This window comes from Temnothorax nylanderi, unplaced genomic scaffold (genome assembly GCF_030848795.1).
Source record: "Temnothorax nylanderi isolate EJ_2023f unplaced genomic scaffold, tnyl_v1.0 TNYL_tig0003_pilon, whole genome shotgun sequence".
NCBI lineage: Eukaryota > Metazoa > Arthropoda > Insecta > Hymenoptera > Formicidae > Temnothorax > Temnothorax nylanderi.
The window spans coordinates 2,264,372-2,289,000 of NW_027249065.1; the positions used below are offsets into that span (position 1 = coordinate 2,264,372).

General features: G+C 42.5%; 1 protein-coding gene across 6 annotated transcripts in view; it reads left to right on the forward strand.

Annotated features, from left to right (window-relative positions):
- The window catches only part of LOC139771745 (putative receptor-type tyrosine-protein phosphatase mosPTP-1), a 266,144-nt gene that overhangs the window by 79,609 nt on the left and 161,906 nt on the right, over positions 1 to 24,629 (forward strand). For all 6 annotated transcript variants that reach the window (XM_071704777.1, XM_071704740.1, XM_071704785.1 and 3 more), the window contains one exon: positions 15,107 to 15,415. In XM_071704777.1, the coding sequence (XP_071560878.1) occupies positions 15,112 to 15,415 (304 nt within the window). In that variant the 5' untranslated portion in view covers positions 15,107 to 15,111. The remainder of the gene's footprint in view (positions 1 to 15,106; positions 15,416 to 24,629) is intronic.

The following is a 24,629-nucleotide window of genomic DNA, read 5'->3' on the forward strand; positions in this document are numbered from 1 at the left end:
TGCGCGTAATATAAACATTATCGATTTGCCTCGCATATTGCGTTTTCATGGCAGACCTATTTTGTCTGACCGATACGATCCTAATCTACTGACAGCATCGTTCGAATATTGTAATCACTGCATTTAAACGCGTTGCAATTATAGACGACGCGACGTGACGCATATTTATGATATCATTAGTTGTGTATCGTTACACGGTACGCATTCGATATTAGATTCACTCACAATGTTGCATTAAAAATGAAGGGAAAGCTAACGACAGCAAATAATCTGCCACGTGCTGTGCTTTGAATTAATATGATTCAGCGAAATCGAAAAAAAAACATGTAAGAAAATGTGATCGCGACACGTTGGGCATTGATGATTAACGCGATAGATAATCGGGCAAAATGAATTATCACACCTCGCTATATGGCAGCCTTTCATACGTGTAATCGCGCGAAGCGATTTCATGCCATCTAATCATAGTTTACGACGGGCATTTGAGCAAACAAGCCACGATACCGGGATGAATTTGTAGGTCGCCGATACTTGGATAGGGCAGAATGAGCGAGGCACTCTCTAGTGCCGAATAAACAACTACACCCATGGCTTATTTGCATTCAATATGAGCTTCCGGATAGATCGATATTTTCAACCAAGTGGCCGATTCGCCGATAATTTCCAGCGAATGGAATTTCGATAATCCCGATCCGTATGTAATTGACGTTTCAATTTTTCAACATTCCGACACTCCGCTCGATTCACTGTCGCGTGTCCGTCGCCGAAAATGATTTGCCACCATGTTGGTTCTCATATATTTATGGATACATTTTCTACAAAAATTAACGGCTTATCTTAAATTGAATGTTTTGGAGTTGTTCTTTGTCAGCAGTTTTTATAATCAATCTTACAATGAATTTTTCGTTCATCGAGAATGATATATTAATTATGTATATAAATAGATATGTAAATTATCATTAGCTCTATGCTTTATTTGTAACTAAATTGGGGAATTGGGGAATAAGAGATTACGGGGAATAAGATAATCAATTCGTGCACAATATGTGTTATTCAAACGACGGTAGGATTAACAGACGAAATTTAGAAATGAGATGTTTGATTGCTGAATCACAAATCCATAATTGTATTAACTAATTAAATTTTCTCGCATATTGTATGTATATTAATTTTTAGAATTGTACGTCGCAAACAGAAGTTCGAATTTGGAGTCAAAATTAGGAAACTTATTCATGGCCATTAATTCATGACTGTTCCGATTAATACATTCGTGCGATGGATTCGTATTTGTATAAAATTGGGAATCATGAACGGATCAAAGTTTGACAGATGGAGTTGTTTGTTAAGACCGCTAGTGAAAATGGTTAATAATTTGCGGTCGCGTGGATGTTGGGAAGCCGCTGCTGCGAGTATGAGAGTCGTCGGGCACGTTCGAAGCTCTTCGCGTGAGACGCCTGAGAAATGAATTAAGTTCCAAACTTTGCATACTCCGTGCTCTTCTACTGGTTATGCTCCTTTGTAACTTCCGTCCCCTCTTCTCTCTCTCTCTCTCTCTCTCTCTCTCTCTCTCTCTCTCTCTCTCTCTCTCTCTCTCTCTCTCTCTCTCTCTCTCTCTCCTTCCTATCCCTCTCTTTCTCTCTCCCGCTCTCTTAATTTTCCTTGTTGAAACCTTTTTTCTCTTCCTGGAACCTTCCTTTACCGGTCGGCCTTCTCCCTTTGCCTTTGCGACGTTTCTGGCCTTTGCTTTTCCGTCCATTTGAGCTGAAAACTGAAGCTCGAAAAGCTTCCATCTCGTTCTTCGTCCAAACATCCTTATGCCTGAAATATCTCAGTCAATGGTGCCCTGCCGAATTGGAGCACTGTCCTCCCGCAGGCGCAGAATCGAGTAAAGTGTCATCGCCCGTTCTGTGACGCGTTATTAAAATGGACATTGCGCTGCCACGAAGGCCTGACGCGGAAATAGCCGACTAGCTGAGAATGCATCCTCGTTGCACGATTTCGCTTCCACGTCTTTCACAGTTTTTTTGCCGAGCGACTCAGAAATACACGCGCATACCTAAGGATACCGACGCCGAGATGAAACGGATATTTTCGGACGGATTTTATTCGGAGATTCCTCGGGAAAAATAAAGCGGATTGAAGAAAGATAACTTCGTCCTAGATCAGAGTTGCACTTCAAAAATATATATCTTGCCGTGTCTTATTTTCGTCTCTGTCCTATCTTTATCTCACTTCGACTTAACTTCTTTCGCGATTACATTTTTTCGATATCCCTTAATCGGTGCGCTACGTGAGAAAGATAAATGCTTCCGCGAGCTTTTATCATTGATCGTAATGTATTGTAACCACACAGTATATGCGACCTCGAAATTATTATCTCCGACTTTTTTATTTCGCCTTTATCAGCTCTTTCGCGAGGTGTCCCTCGTTGCGCGCAGCTGATAATCTACCCACGTTCCTTTTCGAAGGCCAATCCGTCGACGGGGAGTAGGGAGAAATATAGCGAACCTTCGATTCGATCTCGATTACTAAAGGTGGAGGAAAAGAAGAAGGGGATGCCGCCGAGGAGAGCGTCGAGTGAATAACTAAAAACGTTTAACATAATATCTGATCCGGCGGAAGGAGCCCCCAGGCGCTCTTTTGCTGGAATCGTATCTTATTCCGAGCCCAAAGGCTGCCGGCGACAAATGCAATTTTTTCAGTAGGGCGGGAATCAAATGAGGGATCCCGACCGCTATTGGTAACTACCTTCGCTTTTGCTTCGGCGCCTATCTATGGTATCCTCTTTTTCCTCTACCGCCTCTTTTCCATCCACAGTCTTCCACAGTCGTTGGCAATTCTGCCACTATTTTCCTCATCGACGATTATTGCTCTCTTTTTTCGATTGTCCGCTGAAGGTTTTGCCAATCATGCTTTGATCCCTCTTATTTTAAATTGGTAGGAACGGCACGGAATCACGTTACGCGCGATTCACTCGTATCATATTTTGCGTAAGGTAAACGGTTTACACGTGAATTTATAGTTGTCTATTAATTATTTGTCTATCTATACTCCGCGCATATAATTTGGGAAACGCAAATATTGATACGCGATATACAGGCTTATATCAACGCATAACAATGTGTAAATAACCGGCTAGCTCCTGATTTTACAAATAAATGTGAGAGCCCGTTGATGCTTGTTCGCTCGCACTTCGCTGATATTTTGTGCCGAATCAGCTGTCCAGGAAGCGCGTAGGATTTATTGCCTCTCGTGTGATTTAACGTCACCGAGCCACGAACATGAAAAAAGAGAGTGTGACAGGGGGAGACAGAGAGAGAGAAAGAGACGAGAGTGGTTTCTAGGTGTGCCCAGCGGGAGAGTCGAACGAAACACTTTCCGTCATCGATGTCGCGATAGAATGGGCCTCGATTTTTCATGACAAGCCCTCGCTTTAAGATGCGTATCAGCGATACAGAGCGAAAATAATAAATATTCCCGGCGCGGGACGAGAAGAGAGGTGGAAAAATAAAGACCAGTTATGTACGAGAATAGAGAACGGAACGAACACAAAAGTTAAAACGGCGTGGCCGGGAGAGAGGGGGAGGGGAGGTTGGAAAAAGAAGATTTTACCGGGAAGCCGATATCACGTTCTTAAAATAAAAGGCGGAAGATTCCGCTTTGGAAGTTTATTCAAGTGCAGTTTCTGTCGTACTTGCAAAGCTTGCGCACGCGTCGAGCGCAATTCAGAACGACCTGTTTAACGCCGAAACGTCACGGACAAAGTCCAAAGGATTAACAAGCACCGGAATACCCCCGCTTGTTGCAATGATAGCCCCGATCCCTGCGTCGCTATACGTAACCATGAAACCTATGCAAATTGCCTTTCCAAACCCGCATTAACGGATTTAAAAGCGATATATGTTTTGCGGTCCACTTTCGACTTATGGTACAGCATCAAGGATCCGTTCGGATCCCGCGGATCCGACAGCTCTCTGCGGCTTCATTAACGAAACTTTTCATATCCACAAATCGTTATTTAATGGCGCGCGATAGAGCGATATGCGACAAATTAAAAATTAAAAATATGCATGTCGCGCAGATGTTATTCCCGCGAATGAGCTCTCCAACGTGAGATGAGAAGCCAATATACGGGCTTGTCCAGCCACCATTCTCTTATTTTTCCCTCGGGTGAGAGCCGGTCTGCTTCCATACTTTTTCTACGCTTGTTCCTCTCGCTGGAGAAGCGTACTCTAGAGGGTATCTAGTGCTGTTGAAAGCGAAGAAGGTTTATCGGTAGGACAATGCCGGCAAATATAGGGTAACGCTCTTTCATAGAGACGTCTTGAGGAACAATGTGTTTCGTGCGTTCCTGGAATTTCAGGAAACGAAAGTGCATGTGAGCATGCAATGGTGCGGATCGGCTGGTATTAATGGAACGCCGGGGTATCAAGATTTTCCAAAGTTGACGTCCGTTATGCTTAATTACACCGAGATATACCGCCGTGCCTCGAGTTCCATTTCACTTAATGATATAGATGCACGAGACGGCTGCGCTAATGTAGTTGCAGAATCCTAATTTGTGCAACTCTATGTCCGTAATGAAATAACACTACTTTGTATAGCGAAATAACTGAATTATTTGTATTTAGAGAAACAATTGCGATATATATACTGATGCCATTCAATTTATATATAATTCTAATTGTTTAGTTTAAATATAGTTTGAATCGAATAATAATTAAAGCTGCATTTAAGCTGAATAATATTGTAGGAATGTCGTAAGATATTTCTCTAAATGTATCTATTGGCATAGACAGGTGACAATATTCTGCGAATTATTAATTCCTTCTAGTTCTCCGCACGAGTCTCAGAATATTTGCGAGATATATGTCGCATTCAATGACGCGATCGTACGAGCGAATATTTAGTGTTATTTGTAAGACGACGTCAAAGTTCAGTTTGTGTATTTTAAGGCGTGGTTGTCCTAATTTGGAAGCACAATGACGTGCCCGAAATTCTGTTGACCTCACGGCATTCGGTGCAGAAATTGGATTATTCGTGTTTGGTGTAGACCCTTAACTGGCTTAACCACTTCATACTCCTTGTCGAACGTCGGTAGTTATTCCAAGACAAAGTGTTCGATGCAGATCACTCAGAATTCGCTAGAGGACCTCGTAATTCGATTAATTTCAGCTAACTCGCTTTTGCATTTCCAGTCACTATCGATGAGACACAGCGGCGTTTCTATGAATTATATATACCCCTCACAATCAGTCAATTGTAAGAATAACAATAAGAAACGTTAGAAAAGAGTCTATGCTATTACAGAAAGTGTTAATCATGCGCTAACGGGATGTTATTCAAATGTACGGTATTCGTAGAAACGTCAAATAATTGTGCATCTGAAGTCTATTAAAAAAACATCGACGCGAAGCGATTAAAGGGAATCGCTGAAAGATTTTTAATTGACTCTAAACGCGTAATAAAGTTTTTCTTGAAGCGACCGTTGTGATACCGTCGACGGAGGAGAAGATAAGAACGGCCCTCCCTTTACCGATCCTACCTAGGAATTCAACGAAGAAAGTACCGTTATTATCGCGAAATGGACTTTTAAAAGTTGGCAACAGAATGCGAGCTTATTGTTCATTTTAATTAATTCCGCAGAATACACCTCGGATCGCTCGTCGTCTAAAAATCGCGCGCGCGGATCCCCCATCGCGTTTAACAACGTGATAAAAAAAATATTGTAAAAACATATTGGTACAACTCGGATTTTATTTCGAAACGTTGCTATCTATCATGCAATTTGACGTGGCACAATCGATTCTCTATCGAGTTTTGGTCAGTGATATATCATTTTCAGCAGCATTAAAATAGCAACATCCGATATTTCGACGTACAACCGACGCTCGGGATTGTCGGGAAGATTCCCATATACCACTCACCGGCGCTTTTTCCCGAAATTTTGCACGGACGTTGCTTTAATGTGATATCGATCCACGTCGTCGAACTCGTCATGAAACGTACGTACGAAACTGACGACGTCACGGGACACGATGGGAAAGCGCCGCGCTTCGAGCAGCTGCAGGCTGTAAGAAGTTTGCGAATCCTTCCCACTGAGTTTAACCTCAATCACTTATGTAACGGAGTTACCGCTAGTATATATATCCAGACAAACCTCCTTTCGTCCACACACGTTAGCCCGGGGTACATATTTGTCGATATCTTCTTGGCCCCTTCGTTGTTCTAACAAGAAAGTCCCGGTATTGTTCTTCGCAGTGTATTCAGCAACAAGCGATTCGGCACAGCGCGACGTTTTCTCGTTTCTAAAAAGTAGAATTAAATTGGATAAATACGTTTTTTTTCGCAGTTTTAAAGTTAAATATCTCTGTAATTGCTTTTCTTTTTGTCAATTAAGTCAAAACTCTGTTAAAATAAAGTTTAACTACAATTATTTTTTTATTCACCACTCATACCGCTCTTCTGTTTACGAGCTAGACCAGTATATTCTGCTTTTACATACTTTTCTGATTATTTCGTTGTTATTTTTATCCTCTACTTTTTTAATATATTTGATGATAAAGTTAAAAAATAAAAATATGTCTGAAAGAAACCGCTTCAAAAATGAAACTGATAAAAATGAAAGTATTTTACTTTATGCGAATATACAACAATGAAAGGAACAGCGCTTGTTCTGTTCGAATTAATTAAATATTCAGAAAAGAAAGCATGTTAACTCCATTCACTTAAAAAAAATTTATCTTTTTCGATTGACGCTTTTCATTACTTCCAAATTATCCATGTGCAGATGAACACGAAGGCGTAGAAATCGCTGAAAAAGAGTATCGTAATGAAGAAGCTTTATCGTATCCAATTATCGTCGAGAGTGCGTTCGTCGTGCGCTTTAACGAGCATCCGCCTCTTGTGCCTGCGAATATATCGACTCGTTGCAGGAAATATGGAAACGCATGTTCGTACCGGATGATAGCATTACGTACTTTATATTTACACTGACGTTCCGCATCGATCCCTTACGATGGGGAGCCTATATGGCTCCGTCGCGGCGCTTAAAGTATATGTATGTGTATGTGTGCGTATATATTTATATAAATTATTTTGGCATTTCTCGAGTCTATTTTTGCAAGAGTACACTTTGCGGGAGTTAAGAAACACCTGACTCCCCCGGCTCGTAATGGCGATTTGCGCATTCAGCTCGTGCGCGATTTGCTTCACAAGGCAATCGAAAATGCGATCAGCAATGAACCATCGTCGCCGGGTGTTGAAATATCGCTCTCGCACTTTTTTTGATGCTGTCGAGACAGTAATTACGCCGATGCATGGCCGACACGACACAACGCCTCGCGGACGACAGGGAACGATCGTAATGACGCAGTAAATGAATATTTCCGTGCCGTTGTGACAGAATAGAAAAATGGCAGCAGATACGGGGAAAATTGTTAGTCGACGGCGGACGCGGGCGTTAGCACAGGCAGCCGCACGAATAGCTATGTACGTTCTCTCTCCGTGGGGTGTATGTAAATTTAATTGCCGTTATTCCGATGGTGTTTTAGGGCGCGCATTCTTGCTTATCATATCCCGCGTCGCGACTAAGCAAACGTTGCACCGCAGTTCTCATTTGTTATTATGGGAAATGTAATTTTTATCGCCGCTGTGTTATCAGTTCAGGATATAAGTTAAGTGAATTTCACGATGTTGTATCAAAAGCTTTTTTCTCTTATCAGATAGATTTGAATTCGGATAGATTAAAAGTATAAAAAATACAATATTTGATTGTAATAAATTTGCTTATTAATAAAACACGTCGAAATCGAACAACAGTTTGCGTTGCGGGAAAGAAAATGGCGACTTGAAGAAAACTCGAAAGTTGAAAATATCCGGAATTCTGATCATTCTTTGATGCTTGATCGATTCTTCTCCGAGGAAGGATACCTCCAACTTCGCGCGGAATTGTCCTTCGAGAATTCCGCCCCATTCAAGGCTTCCAAGACAAATCCAAGAGAAGGTTGAACGAACGAACGAACGAACGAACGAACGAACGAAGCAGCCACCGTTCGTAGAAAAGCGAGGAGGGCGCGGTTCCATTTGTTTCGTTTCCCGCGAACGCTCCATTAGCGAGAACATCGGCTATCGGATCGTACAATTCTTTCGGTTGGGAGTTTCAGTTTCCAAAAGCGGGGGAGAACTAATACCGAACGGTTTGCTCTAACAGTTTGGCGTCTATTTCGGTGCAAGTGCGATTGTTCCGTACACATAGACCGTTTCGACGATTAAAGCGGTGTCCACTTAGCGGTCACATGTGATTTTCCCGTACCCGTATAGAATATCACTCGGTCGAAATTTATCCCTGCAATTTCGCTGTTTGCTAATTATAACGGAGAACAGTGGCCTGATAGAAATTTATCCGAGCAAACGGAGAAGGAAATCTTAGAATAGAATAAATTCCAAGCGACAAAGTCCAACGGAGCCCAGCGCTTGCGCTTTGCAAACATCTTCCGCGATATTCGTGTATATTTTACGGAGTTATATTAACCGTCCGTCCGGGATACGAACTATCTTGAAATCCGTTTGCTCGGACAGAAAACTAACGTTTCCTGCAAAACGTCGCTCATACGCGACGGAAATGGTGCGCATTGTACAAGCGGTGTCGGACCGTCGCGGCGTCGGAGCATCCAGATCCGATGATTTACAACGCGCGAAGAGAGGGGGCGACGCGAAGGAGACTCTTCCCTCCGGCGGAGGGTAAACGCTAATTAAATCGGAAGTAATTAACGAGGGCGTTTGACCGAGTGAGCGATTAAACGAGGGAGTTTACGTACTGCGTGTCGACACGGACGATTTCCGGGGAATCGTTTGTGGATTTACGACGATTTCAACTCTAGAAATTCGTGCGAGCTGCGGCGAACGCGCGACGAGCTCTCCGCCCCGGCGAGAGCGTTTGTTTGTGCAAATATGCCCTGGCTGATGGAAATCTACCGATGATTAATCGACCGGCGTCGGGCCCCCCCATCTAACGCGCGCGGCCATTCCAGGAAAATAATCGCGCGACCTCCTTATTATTGTCAGATCGACCACTCGATGAAAATGTTATTTACCGCTGCCAGATGATTACCTCTCGTGTCAGCACTGGTGCTGTCTGGTGAAACGATGATCTCGATAGCGCATCCGATCTTGCGGTCCGATCCGCAAGGAAATATCGCGTAGCAATCTATGGACATATTCCTACGTTCGATTGAACAAAAATGAAAAAAGGAGAAAGAAAAAAAGGAGAATGTAGATTATAGAAGACACTCGAGCGAGAGTGGGGTGCGCATGTCACGTTGTAACAGTACTCGAGAAGTTGTTACCATGTCAGGTGCGGGTGGCACAAGCGTTGTAAGCTAATAAGTTGTCGGTGTAATAATTCTCGGGAGTTGGTATTAAAACCGGCTTGTCTTGCTCGCGATAAATCCTTGTCTGTCGCGACTAATGTTAGGAGTTTCTGAAAGGCAATCAACTGTATCAAGATCCTCTCCCTACTTTCATAAAATTGGAGAAGACTTGCGTTACGCTTCGCGCTTATCTATTTGATGACCGGCAAGAAAACGGCAGAAATCCCGGAGCGAGGAATCGTGCGCTTTTGCAGCGCGCCGCTGCCGGCGATTTACCACCGCAAGAAAGGCAACCGGCGCGGAGAGATGAAAAAGTCTGAGTGAATTTGCGGGATATTTTTACTCATCGCGGTTTTAACCAATCCTATTTATCCTTTTAAAGACTTGGCGGGGGAAGATTTTCTCTAATTATAATGAAGTGTTAATAGCGTTTCTCTTTTAGATAATTCCCGGGCATTATTTATCTGCGCTATTACAAATGAAAGCAGTTGGAGGAGAGCTTTTTCGTTTTTATAAAAATTGCACCTGCTATTAGAATGATCGACAAACCGTTTACGTTCCTCGCTCTCTATCGACAGTCCCGTTCATTTCGTGCCGAACGAACGACGGTGACGTTCGATCTTTACTTCTCGCGCGAAATTTTCCACGGGAAATAACGAAGGTCGTCATCTCGCAGTGTGATGGTTAACGGAGCGAAAATTGGCACGAAGCGACGTCGCGTACCGTTTGAGATTCTCTTAGGAAGATTGCCTTTTGCGACCGCCGCCGCCGCTGCCGCTTCGACTCTTCCGCGGAAGTTGCGATGTTATCATCGTCCCGATAAAAAACAAAGGACCTCGGAGGCATAATGAAAAAATATCGGCGACCGCGGGTTACGGAGTGATAAGAGACGGGAAGAGAGTGAGAAGAACGGAAGGCGCGAACGGCCGAGGGGAAATAATTTAAATCGACCCCCGGGAGGGTAGGATAACCCCCTCTGTGGATAGTCACTAACGACAATGGTGACCGGGAGGTTTTCGTGGGGAGGTGGCGGGTCAGCATTCCGCCGTATAAAACGAGCCGGACTTAGTGCAGTATCCAGAGTTAGAAAAGCAAAAGCAATTAAGATAGTTACTTGGTTATGAGACAAAAAGACGAAGCGGAACGAAGGTAGGAAGGTAATTACCGTGGTAACGGCTTGCCTCGACCGTGTGACCGTATCTCGCGAAGCGTGGTAGCTTCTGGGGAAATTAGTGCTGGAAAAATTCATGCCCGCGGAAGATTTGCGTAAATTAATTTACGGCGTACCGAGCCGGTCCCCTGTCACGGAAAAGAGGATAAAATTCAATTTTTAAGTCGGCCTCGCGACTCGGTTGCAGGTCGAGAATGCTTGATTGTTGCTTCTGCCGCGGTAATTGACGCTCGCTAAATGATACTTACATTTGACATGCCATGAATTCTAATAACAAGATGCCAATGGATATTCCTAGCTGAACTACCGACAAGTCGACTGTGTGTTAAAGCTAGAGCATAGACTTTCTTTTATTTAAGAGTAAGCTATTACGTCGGTTACTCTTGAGGCAATTTGTTCTATTATATTTATAAGTGACTTAACGCCACTATTAAGCCACGTTGAATTACTCTTACTTGCATTTATATGGAGTGAGTTTACGTAGCTTACGCTTTCTTTCTAAATCCCGCTGAAAACTGCTAAACAGAATTCGAAATAATGGTTCTTCCGCGACGTCGGCGAAAGGGATAGCTGCTTGAAAGCTCTTATTTCCCCGACATGGAGACGCGCATTAAGTTCTCTCGTAATATTCCTATAGCATTAAAGCAAATTTCAAGGCCCATGCGGGATTCAAGATGCCGTTTGCCTCCACTAATCCCCCAAGGGAAGTATAACGAATATCACTTTGTAAGGAATAATTAACGAGCGCGCTTGAGAGTCGGATAAAATAATTGGCCGACAGTTTGTAGTAAATATTCTCGCGTTTTCCACGACATTCTGTCACAATCGAGGCATCACGGCGCGATTTGTGCCGTAATTAACATTAATTCTTTCGGTGATTTAATGAGCTAATGAAAAAACGCTCGATGCGCGACTCGGCGCGTCGTAAAATTCGAAAAATTATTACGTCACGTGTAGCCCACTCCCTTTTCACCCCGGGAAAGAGAAATTTATGGTTTTTTCGTAAGCATGGCGGCGGGAATTGGTATGGAAACTTTTTACGACATATTTTTGACAAAGTTCGAGAAGTAACGAGACGCGTCCGCATCGTTTGGTTCCTGCTGCCGCTACTGCCGTTGCCGTTGCTGCAGTTGTTCGGAAACTCTCGCGTGCGGAGCTTCTTTCCTGCGAAGATACGAAGACAGAATCGCGTGCGAAATTTCATTTCCGCGGTGGGACGCGCGCAAGTCGAACGCGATCAAAACCACACCGTGCGATCGGGGACGAGCGCGATATATTTTTCCGTCACGACGCGGGACGGCGGCGGTGCGGGTGTTATCCACCGTCGAAGAAACTTTTTACATTATGTTAACTTGCGCGCGAAATGGACCCCCCGGACTAAGGCAGCACGCGAGGGAGGGTGATTCGAAGTTCGGAAACGCGCCCCGCGCGTATGCCTGGTGATTGCACGACAATCCTCGAAGATCTTCCCGTTACTCTCGTCTCCTTTCTCTCCGTGTAGTTAAATTATATCGATTACGCTTCGAGGTTCGCGCAGAATAGAATGCACCACGTAGCGCCAGTACGAGGATCTTTCAGCGACTGCACCATTATTTTGCTGCACAGCTCGCGCGATCGACGTCTAAACACGGGCTCGCTCGAGCGCGAACGTCGAATCGCGTCGACGACGGAAATTAGTTATTAGCTTGTGAAAGTTTACGACGTTAATATTCTGAATTCGCGTGGATCGCGCGACGAAATGACGTGCGGAATTATATGCGAGAAGCACGGGCAGCAGGAAACCGTTTCCTCGATATTACGCTCGAGAATTTGGCTCGCAATCGAAATGCACGCGGATGAAATTTCCGCCTTTGTTCGCAAATTTCTTTCGTATTTTTTTTTTGCGCGTCATACAGGAATTGTCGTGCGCCAAAATGTCCGCGATTACGGTTTTATTTTCTTGGGCAATCTGCCGTGTCGATTTCACGAGCGTTCCGCGGCCGCGAATGCCTCGTCGTCGCGGGTACAAACGACGGCGATTCTCGTTGAGCTGTGCGAACGCGTTATCGTTATCGCACGGCGTTGCGTCCACGCGTTTCTTTTCTGATGCTGTTTCTTTTTTTGTTTCCGTCACTTTTTGCGCCACTCTTGTGTCGCGCACCGCGCGTACTATTGGAAACGATCGACGTCGTTAACGGTGGCAGATTACTTTCTCGCTACGCGCTCTCGCTATTACGTCGCGTCGCGGCGGCGTGTTTATTTCGACCTGCATTTTCGTTAATCTTCCCCGCGCATGCTTTTTTTTATTCATAGAAACGCATTCCGTCGAGAGGTAATCGAGAGCTAACGGAATTCGCAACATACTTACTCCTTACGCTTCCATGGATTGGCGATGAAACGTAATGACGTTAGCGTAAGGGTGAGTGCGCGTAGTCCGAGTTTTTAGCGGTATATAGGAAGCTTCGAGGAGCGACGTATGCTTTAAAATTCCGTTGAGATATCTTCTGACACGAAACGTTTCCCAGTCGACTCATTTCGTGAGTAACTTTGACGTTACGTTTGAAGAAATTTAGTTTTAAAACTAGATCGATATCATACGTACAGACAGACATATATATATATATACCTATACTAGATATACTTTGAAGTTCTCGGACAGCCATCCGCATTCATAATCTCTCTAACAGAAGGGAAAATAATTTATTTTTGATATATATATTTGCAATACAAATTTCTGTAGACGATGGCAAAATTCGCGATCGACATATTGGATACTTAAAAATATATAAAACAATTTGATTTGGTATTTCATAATTAATAAATAGCCGCGTTATTTAATTCAAGTGTCCTATTTCGAGCCATCAGAATGAGTTATGATGGCTTTATTGATTAATGAACTAAAATGGGAGTCTTTGGCACATTTTATAAGAGCGCTTTATTGATTATGAATGTCATTATCGTGAAAAAAATCTCATTTATTCTGACGTAAACGTATATGAAAAATAATATATTATTCTCTTCTTGATGTTAATACAAAATGACTAAATTTAAATTATTTTGGCCACAATCAGGTCATCAATCAAGCAAAATTGTTATTCGTGAAAATGCAAACAAAATGTTATTTTTATGTACTTGAGAGATAAAAGATATAAATAAAAAAAAGAGGCTTAGAAAAATGTTCTGCTGAGAAGTAACCAATGTAGCTTTCAGAGAGCTAAAAATGTATTTTGCATATACATTTTAAAACGAAATGAAAGAAAAGAGAGAGCGGGTGGAATAATTCAATGTAGTGAAAGAGAGAATTTATCGCGAGCATTTTCGAGGTTCGAGGAAATACTATTTTGCGACAAATTTGTTATCGCGTTTGCAAAGGTAGACAAACGGGATGTCGCGTGGTTACATCCAACGACGCGGCTCAAAGGGCGAGCTGTGATTTATGCCGATTGTAAGAAAAAGAGACCGGATGCGCTAAAGGAGCACGCTTGGCAAGGTTCGAACTTGCACTTTATACACGTATGAATACGTACGCGTGATCCGAATACTGTTTTGCTGCAAAATCCGCGTAGCGAAAGCTTTCCGAGGGCTTTCCAGAGATTGCGGAGGGAATCCCTTCGTGAATTACCTCGCGATGACCTACCGCATCGTCCGGCGCGGTGTTTCGCCACGTACACGATCGACGTAGGTTTCGCCCCCCGTGATACAGCGCGGCGCATATCTATACGCGGTACATACGTGTCTGTAGTGCTTACGGAATCACGCGCGAACTCCCGGTCTGTCGTCCGTTCGTGCATGGATTTTCATAGATTTTCCGGACGACGATGTGGTTCCGTGGCCGTAGAGAGCGAAATAGTAGTGCGCGCGCGGCACGTGTGTATCGAAGGTACTTCCCCGTTGGAGAAAAAAATTGAACTTGTTAGAAAGAAAATTGGATGCCTGGGTATTCAGAATTCTGCGATGCAATATGGCGTAACCGTGGAGCTTATTCGCGCGCGCGAGCTAGGGCGTCGTATATTTTGCGTTGCAAATTACGAGCCAGCGCGGCCGCGTGAAATTTTAAAAGTCGATCGGAAGCTATCCCGCCACGGTGCGCGGTGCGTTGGCCGTACTCGCCGCGTACATTAAATCCCCTCAAGTATATTCCAAGCGTATACCTACCGCGAGCGAACTGTAGCGGCTCGCCGTTGTGCGCAAGATCACTCGTCTGCGTCGCGCTCAAATTGCGATAAAAAAATATTAAAGTTTTTCCTGGAAACAAGAAAGAGAACGTTTGTGGGTCCGAAGAAAAATTGACGCGCACACCTCGCGGTGCTCAGAATTCTTTTATGCCCGGGCTTACGAGCGAGCGGGAGTGACGCGTTGTAAAGTCGAAGAACGTCCGGTCATTCACGGATTTTATTCGTTCTACGCTGAAATTGTCCTGACGCAGGTGAATCCCGGACCCGCGAGAGTCCTGTTGCGGGACTTGTCCAGCCATCCGCTTCTCGATTCTCATTCCTACTCCGCGACTCTGCGATCACGTTTGTTTTTATCGCGACGATAACGTTTCGCCGTACAACGAGCGTAACGGAAAGATCTATGTCCGCAGATGCCATGAATTCGTTGATGGAGGACGTCGTCGTGGAGGCGGGGAAGAACGTCACGCTGGGCTGTCCGGGGGTGACGGAGAATTCGCTGGTGTTGATGCTCGAGTGGCGGGCAAACGGGATGCGGCTGCTCGAGTACAAGAGCAAAAGCACGACTGTCGTGCAGCGAACAGAACAGAACAGAATGTCCCTGTCGTTGAAAAATTATTCGCTGCAGCTGCATCCCGTCACCGCCGCCGACAGCGGTACGTACGAGTGTCTCGTGAACAACCGGAATGCGCCGGAAGCCGTGATCAAGCTCATCGTTCGAGGTAAGTGGCGGAATGTTCTTAATCGCTTTCTCTCTTCCCTTCTCTTTTCCCAGATATGTACTTTCCGTGGGAACAAACCCAGTCGGATAATATAGAACGTCGCTGACGTTCATTAACAATGGAAGCTCCTTTAATTTGATCCGAACTCATATTGCAGTATAGGATATACCTATGTGTATATGAAGTCGAATACGGATCAATACGTTTTATTTTTTCCTGGTTTTCAATTATTGCACTATTTCTGATTATGTGCCGCTCGATAAAGTTTTTTACATTTATGAGTGAGCTTGAAATAGTAAATGCAATTGTCCGTGTACTTATTGTGATTAATCTCAAAACAGAAAAAAATTATATGCAGATAAAATTCCTGCTTCTGACAATTTTTGAGACCTAAACCTGACTGTTTTTAGTTCAAATATCATTAGTGAATTAAAAACTCGTTCTGTATCGTATTAAGCCGTTTGATATTGCGCCAATAAGATTTATCTGGATGGCTACGTTGTGCTTTTAGTTTCATTACTCGGAGATCTATCTTCATTAAATCTATGAATTCCGGTTGTTACTTATGGACTTTGCGGATATTATTAATTAACTCACAGCACACAAATCTACAGAGACCTATGAAATCACTGGATAACGTCTCCGTCATTTTAGACATAAATTGTTTTAGGTATCTTAATATTTCCTATATGAAATATTCTAATAATTGAATTTTGCTTTTTATTATAAATAACTCTCACATTTTCCGCAACTTCGGCGACAATATAACGTATTACTATCGATATTTCTTATTGTATCTGATCGAAGGAGATATAAAAGTTCAAATGCGATTCTTCTGTTCTTAGCCGTGAGTTAAAAAAGGGAAGGAACTTACTTACCTCACTTATATTGCCTTTAGCCGTTAGCTATATATATATAGATATAAGTATATATATGGAAAGAATTTTCCGATACACGACATTTTTTGCAGCTTGACAATTTTATTGTCTCAAGTCGAAATAAAAGATAAATATCAAATCGACTGCCTAGTATTATTTTGCATTAAAGCAAAATATTACTTTGACAATTTTTAAGGAACATTTAGAGAAGAAGCTTCAGTAGAAAATCTGACTAATAAGTAGCATAAGAATCAATCACAATACGTAAATATTTATGCCAATATACATGATTGCTTTTGTAATAATCACCAAACATTTTAAACATCGCTGTAGATCCACCTCCAGGAATAAATTGAATTATATTCTCTCTTGCGGATTATAACCAATCTTTGAGGGGCGTATATATAATCTCGCTAACTTTAAATCTAGTTTATATATAATTTGGGATATCTCGTCTAATCGAACCGACATAAATCAATGCATTTCGAAAATTCAGAGTTTATTTATTTAATGATGGCAATTCCGATCTTGGTGAATCGGTTTTCGATTCTGTTGGTATTTTCGGATGATAATCGAATATCCGTGACTCATTCATTGTCGTTACCGATTTGCGTTCAATGAACTAGTTTCACTGCTCAACTCGGCGAGTTTACGCAAAGTTTCGCCGTGAACTTTGAAAGGCAGACCGGTTCGGGCGGCAACACCACCCTCCTTAACAACCCCGTTCGTCGCTCGTCGAGCTTCTAATGCTTTATTTTAAAACCGAGTAGCACCCCCCGCTCCCCTCCACCGCCCCGCTCACCCTCGCGGAGTGTTTGCTTTAAGTATTTACGCCTGATTTGAATTCGTCACGTGCAACCCACCGCGTCAAAAGCAAACTTTTCCTAGCATCCTATAGATGACGACGGGTTGGAATCATGGGAGTACGCGCGGCATAACTTCAGCGGCATAAGTTTGGCCGCCGAACTTCACCGCAAAAAAAGGAGAAATGAAACGCGGGTCCTATCGCGTTATGTCGCGGTGATTTGCATTCAATGCACGATCCGTTACTCAATTTGACTAAAAAGTTTGCCCGAGCCGCTAAAATAACGTGAAATTACGCCCAACCGGGCGGGCGTTCGCGTAACTTGACGCGAAAAAGTGAACTTTGCCGTGATGCGACAATGTGGTTCGAGGCGAATCAATGTACCGTTCGCGATCGGAGATCGCGCGAATTTACATTTTTCACGTTGCGTACTCGATATTAAGCGACCTATTCATATCGTATCTTACAAGGTGTGTATATATAATATACACACATATACATTACACTGTATATGTACATTCTACTGTACGTGCTTCTACTCGAGACTCTAGGCACGTAACACTTCGGTGGTAACCAATATTCATGTTACGTCAACCATTAAAATGAACATTTTTCAAATCTTTGCAATAGGAGCGTACACGCACACGTCTCCTGAATACTATTCCACTTGTGGGATCGAGTCTCATATTTCCCTCATTTCTGATTCTCGTAAAATTCGCATTGAAAAATTTGTGAATTACGCGCGCGAAAGCGGACGAATGGCCAAAAATAAATTTTACATTACTTACCGCCGTCGATCTAACTCGTTTTACAAAGGTTTCATATTTTGTACATCGTGAAATAATAAAAGGGAAAATGCTCTTGGCGCAGGTGTTTTTAATACCACACGATAAAAATACAAAATTGTAATTGTGAAGAACGACACATTTTCTGATTGTTTCCAATTTGTGATTCGAAAGTGCGCCCGAATTTTATAAATATTACCGTGTTTGCGGTCAATACTATTCACGGCATAGTTAGCAAGTTATTTTCTCGTTAAGTCGGCAGGGTCGCTGATTTGTTTTGATGAACGAGCATCGGTGAGAGAGGTGGCGGATACGTGTGCCAACTCTTCGAAACGATATCGCGAGCGTACAAAGGGCCCAAAGGGCACGCCCGGAACGAGCTTCGAATTATCGTCTCTCGAAGCTTCACCGCGGGGTTGGTAGCAGGGATGGTGTGTTGGTTGACTGCAGCTATGAATAAGCGCGAGTCGTTTAACAGCGTGACGTTTTTTCGGCTCGCGGCAAAACAGTTTCATTCATATGCATGACGGGATACGCGGTTCAGCTTGAAAGAGAGTGAGATGGCGGAGCGTACGAGAGAGGGAATGCGAGGAGGAAAAGAGAAAAAAGGGATGGAGAGAGAGAGAGAGAGAGATAGAAAGAGGAGAACCTTCGCGGAATCTCGGTAGCGGCTAACGAGTCACGATTATTCCTTCTACTTCGCTTAACGAGCGGATGCAGATGCGAAAAGCTCCGACTTCGGCATTGATCATTGATTCATTGTTTTTACGTTTGCGTTTTAGCGAGGAGTTATTCTTGGACGGCAATATCTGGGAAGCAATGGAAAAAGATCGATCTTAATAAAAAAAAAAAAAAAAAAAGAAACGCAGTTAATAAAACGCAGACGGTTATAAGACGCTTTCGTTCTCCGAAAGTGCACGTAGGACGCAAAATGGTAAAACGGAGGTATTCTTATGCATCACGTGTAGATGACGAGATGAACCCAGTCGAGGAAAGGATAGTAGCTTGACTAGGTGATCCGAGAATCGAGTTCGAAATGGATAGAAGCGGAGAGGGAATGTGCTCTTGATGGAACAAATAAAATTGTTCTCCCTCGGGATTACCGTGCTGCATGCACTCGCATCTGTGTTGTCAGGATCCGCGAGAGGTTTTTCCAAGATCCGCTTCCCCTCTCCGCGCTTTCCAGCCTTTCTCCCTTCCGCGTTCGTTTTCCTCGGTTGATTTTCGTACAAGCGAATCATCGACCTTGGTATCGTGACGCCAAAAGGCAAAAGCGTCGCCGACAGTTATTCCTTCGATGGCTACCAAGCCGCGAGCGCCGTTTTTCATTCGGACGTCTCATTTAAGACCATGACAACGACAGGGAGAGAACGGCGAGTGCTCGGCAAATGGCCTCGTTCGATTTTATTTCATGCCGGAACGAAGGGATCTCCTCACTGCCGACAGCCAGTGTGTAGGACAGTCGATTCCATTAGAATGTGCATCCAATACTGTGAAACGTAGGGTAGGTATTAATTCCTTTAGCGCGCAGATGCATGCACGACCGACCCTTGATCATATTAGAAAATGCGTTTCGTCGTAATCGAGATCGATTTTCTATAAAAGCTTCACGTTCAACGCGTCGAGTCGCAAATTCGCCAGAAACTTGCGAGATTCTTTTAAAGATATACGGAAGACCGTCGCAAACGCGTTTTTATCCGTCATGTCCAAAATTTTCAATTTGGAAAAATCCGCCTTCTCGGAAATATTTTATTGCACGATTCTGCACTATCCCCGGATTTTTTCCCGCGTGTCATGGCGCGTTTCTCGTATTTCGCGAATTTACACGGTAACCCAAAAATCCGCGATACGTACATAGAGAGTATCGCAGCTTTTTTTCGCGACGTGGCGGATCCCCGGGCTTTGCAGTTCGTAATACGATTTGTACTGAAGTAACGGCCCCGTGATAAATCTCTAATAAAATATTTCAAAGGTATTATATGTCGGTATATATACTTTCTGAGATTAAGGGTGTTGGTTTTGTTTCGCGCGCGCCAAAGATGGGAGGGATCAAAGTCCTGCGGTAGGTCGAGATTTATTTTACATCGTGAGTACACTGATCGCCCGGGTGAACTTCTGCGAAACATTCTTATTGGTATACGAGGGAGTGAGTTTCTCTCACGGACTTCTTCAAGGAGGGGAGAACATACTACCGCTCTTCACTAACCGACGAGGTAGACTCGGTGCAATTCGAAAAGTTCGAAACGATTCGCTGAAGAGTCCCGCCCCGTAACGTTCTCGGATTAGCATACTATTCGTTACTTGGCTATCTTACGAGTGATCGAATGCTTCGAATGCATATTTCTCTTTTCCGAGAGTAGAGACTTCAGATGAGATGGATCATTTAATCGCGGCATCAGAGCGCAGTAATTAATCTCTTTGTCCAATTATTTTTATCCAGCGCCGAGCGTGCCGCGCTATTGATAATACAGGGAAAAGGAAGAACGTCAACTATTTGCAGAGTAATTTTTACCTTTTCCGCGTACCAAACGTTTATAATTACATCAATTACTATTTTTACGATATTTGTACAGTTTTATCCAAACAGTTTCCGTTTTTGCCGTTATTGCGCTTGACGTAATAAAATACAGTCTAGGAGATTAAATTAATAATAAAAATAAAATTACAATAGTGGGTTCATAAATCTAAACGAACAAAAACATATTGTGTAGTTGTATTAAGCCAATTATTTTATAGCCGTTATGTACATAGCGGGGCGGGTCTCGTGTGAGATTCTATGCGTAACATCAGCTTTTATTGCGGATTTAATCGACGGAAATAGAACGAGATTATTTACGTGATTGTATTTAGCTTGTTCTATGACGTTATGGCCGACCGGTTGATTTTATGAGATAAATGACTAGTCGCGCGTCGAGCCTTGAATAAAGGCAACGATTTAACGCGCGAGCACGGTGCGCACCGCGATATAAATGTGCTCCACCGACTGGAAACTACTCCGGTTTCGAAGATAATGAAGCGTGCGTTGAAAAATGCCAGCTTTTCTAAGCCAAAGCGCACAGCTTACTTCGACAAATCTTTTGCGCAAATTGCCCGCGTTGAGCTTTAATACGTTTTATCATCTCTCCCTTAAATCGTGTCACCGACTTTCAAGATTTTTATTTTTCTACGACACCATCTAATAACTCCGATATAACTGCAACGTGTATAGCGTATGCTAATGACGCATAACACAATATATATTTAACATAACTAATTAATAATAAAAGTAAAAAGAAAATTATCTGTAATAAGAAATTATATTGGTCACTCGATAGCAAACAAGTTGTAGGAAAAAATTTTCGGTTTGTTATATAATGTCAATTTTAAGAAAATCTTTTAAGCTATCGCGTCCGATGAATCTTCGTCTGCAACTACTGACTATATTACATGTAAATGCACATTAAGAATAAAAACTAATTATTTAATTCTTAATATATTACATATAAATGTGTATTAAGAATAAAAATTAACATTTTCATTCTTAATGCATATTTTTGTATATAATACAGTCAGTAGCTGCAGACGAAGATTCGTCAGACGCGATGGCTTCAAAAATTTGCTTCCAGCACTATTTACGGTGAACTTTACGACGTAGCAGGATTCTTCTTTCGATGTTTACGAAGGGTAATTTCACTCCTGCAAATAACGAACTCTCGCTTTAATCGAGCTCTGGGATAAGATCCACGAGATCGACGACGCAACGCTATGAATTATGTACCTCACGACACGGTTAATTAAGCGGTATTTAATTTGCGACAAGTCTGTGAGAAAAGAACTTTCGCATAGACTATGAAAACACTAACAGACATATCTCTCTAATTAAATTAATTTCTTAGAATGTAATTCAAAAATTCGCTGAATTTTTGAAATAAATAATAATTTATTGGCAGATAGAGAAAGGAAATAATTACAAAAGCTAACAACAACAGATAAACTATTAAAAAGTGCATCACTATAAGATTACGCAATTGTTTCATATTTCATCGCGTTAATTTTTCAATGAAGTATAAGTAGGTACTCTAGCCAATTAGGGCTGAATGAACCAACAATATTAACTCGTTTATATTTAATATGCAACGAACAATCGCCATAGATCGCGATTCTCTTTTATAGGAGCATTAATGAATCGGGCGACGCCCAACTGTCATTATGTCTGAAAGCGAGCGGGCAGAGGGGATAACTCGAGTAAACTCGAACATTAGACGGCGTTCTTACTTAGCTAAGAATCGGGAGTAAACTGCTCTTTCATAAATTAATTTCCATTAGTTCCCGGCTAACGAAAACTTACGGCCAACTACGAACGAAGCCGCATCTAAAACCACAGCTGCCGCGCGATGCGCGTCTCTGTCGCCTTATTCGGCATTATTATTGAAATGATATTCGGCGCACGGCTCGTTCGTTTTTTCTGTAAACATTTAAAAGTTCGTTAATAGTCGAAGAAGTTGTCAACGTAGAGCTACAAAAGGACGGAAAAATGCAGGCGGACTGTTGCATAAATTTCCCGAACGAAAGTTTCACGAGGAAGAATTTAATAATTGCCAAGATAAATCAAGTAGATACGCATTAAAAAGTCACGGACTTTCTTAGATTTATAATAGAGGAATTAGTCGTTTTACGTCGTCGCTTTTCTATATAGACTTTTACCATTAGTTTTGTTTAGTAAAAGAGAAATTGGTAGAAATGGAACGTGTCGTGTTCTTTCTTTTACCGGAGACTCGGCCACAGCGGCGAATCATCGGAGTGAACAACAGCGCGAATTGGACCATGAAAATCTCGACCGAAATCCAGGGAAGATCAGGAGAGAGAGGAATATTCACCGAAAATTTCAATCCGAGTCAAATGCGCTGCTGCATTTATACGTTTCGTTGTGAGAGTCAAAGCGCACGAGTGTCCATGTGGTTGTCGATACCGAAAGGAACTTTGTAGTCGACATAGTTGAAATACTTGCGTGTACCGCGTACATGTGAGAGGCAGAGATAAAAGAGAGGGAAAGAGAGATAAAGACCTGGATTTCGTAATATCTCGAATATGTAGCGGAGTATTTCATTGATGATAGCGTATCGATATTGAATCGATAAGTAATGTCGCTTGATACGTTTGAAAGCTTCAAACTGCCACGCGAGCATACAGAGATCCCTATACGACATTCCGAGTGAGATATAGGCTTTCTTCTTAATCTTTATATTCCTTATATTAATGTTAATTCCTTATATTAATTTTTCATGCGTTCAATGAATTGCATTAAATGCATTATTCATATAATTACCTTATTTAACTCTGTTAAATTATCATGAATCTAGAAATATTAAAAGGTCGTTTAATCTTCTGGAGATGAGAAATTCAAGAAATTCCAGAGTATATTTTATACAGTTTGCATTATATAGTTGTTGCGAATAAAAATGTTTTTATATATTAGCAAATTGCCACCCGCGCTAATGTAAATTGACAATAGAAAAAGTCGCCATTGGTGTGACGCGGTTGATGTCGCTCACTGTCGTCACTTAGAAGGAATTAATTGCATCGCGCAGAAACCACCGAGCGCACACGGGTCGAATGTCGAAGGTGGTTTCGCGGTATCGATGCCAAAGCCTCTGTCGGAGTTAGTCCAAAAGCCGCGGCGGGTTCAGACAAGTTTCAGAGAGGCGAAACGGACGATAGTCGCGCATTACCCCGGCGTACAAGTGAATAATGCAACGCATCACGTCGGTGAAACGCGGTGTGTGCTACGCCACGCCGCGCGCCGCGGCCGTTGCAAATCTCATCCGCCGGGGGCGATCTTTACCATTCTTCACGGATCTGTTCGCCCCTTTCGACGCTTTGACGTTTACCCGGTACTATTGGCGACAGTATCTTCCCGTTTCGCGATCGTTCGTGTTTATCGATATTTCATTACGCCGCTCACAGGAAATATAATATATATATTCGCGAGGCGTCAAGCGACGTTGCGATTCGATTTCAATACGCGTTGTGAATGCACTGTGAATTCGAAGAGTGATACCTCGATATCATGGAACGAGAATAAGGCGCTTTTGGTGCCGTTCTCACCGCGTATACGGTCTGATAAAGTCTGCATTTTCGAATAAGAGCAGGTAATGTTTTCCTTTTTTTTTCTTATCAAAATGAAGAAAACAGAAATTTCTGTGATATTAGAATTTAGCGGGCAATATACGAGAACGCGTATATGGTGCTATCGGGTAGCTTAGCCTTTAAAAAGGCTGAGAGGCACGAAGAGGCTCTTAAGCTCAATACGGTGTAAGAAGGTGGACGTTGAGCCGTTACGTGTAAGTGTCAGGGTGGCCGATGATTGTCCAGTCGGGAGGCCATATGGTTACGTCTTACGTCACCGAGGTGACAACGATACATCGTCACCTCATTAACTGTGAGAAATATTCCCATAATAGAAACTACGAGACGGTATCGATTTTATTCGGTAATGTGAATCCGCGTTTATGTAAATTCCTTTTACACTCATTATAAAAATTGTATAATTAATTAACACAATGAGTGCTTTTTTTAGCGTTTTAGCACTCGTCGTTACGTTATTTATAATATTTTATATACGTTGTATAAAATTTTAGTCGAAATTATATTTAAAAAGAGAATAATATACTGAAATCATTTAAAATTATATAATTATCTATATAATTATATAATATTATATTCAATATAAAATATAAAATTTAAGATTCATTACCATTATTAACGAT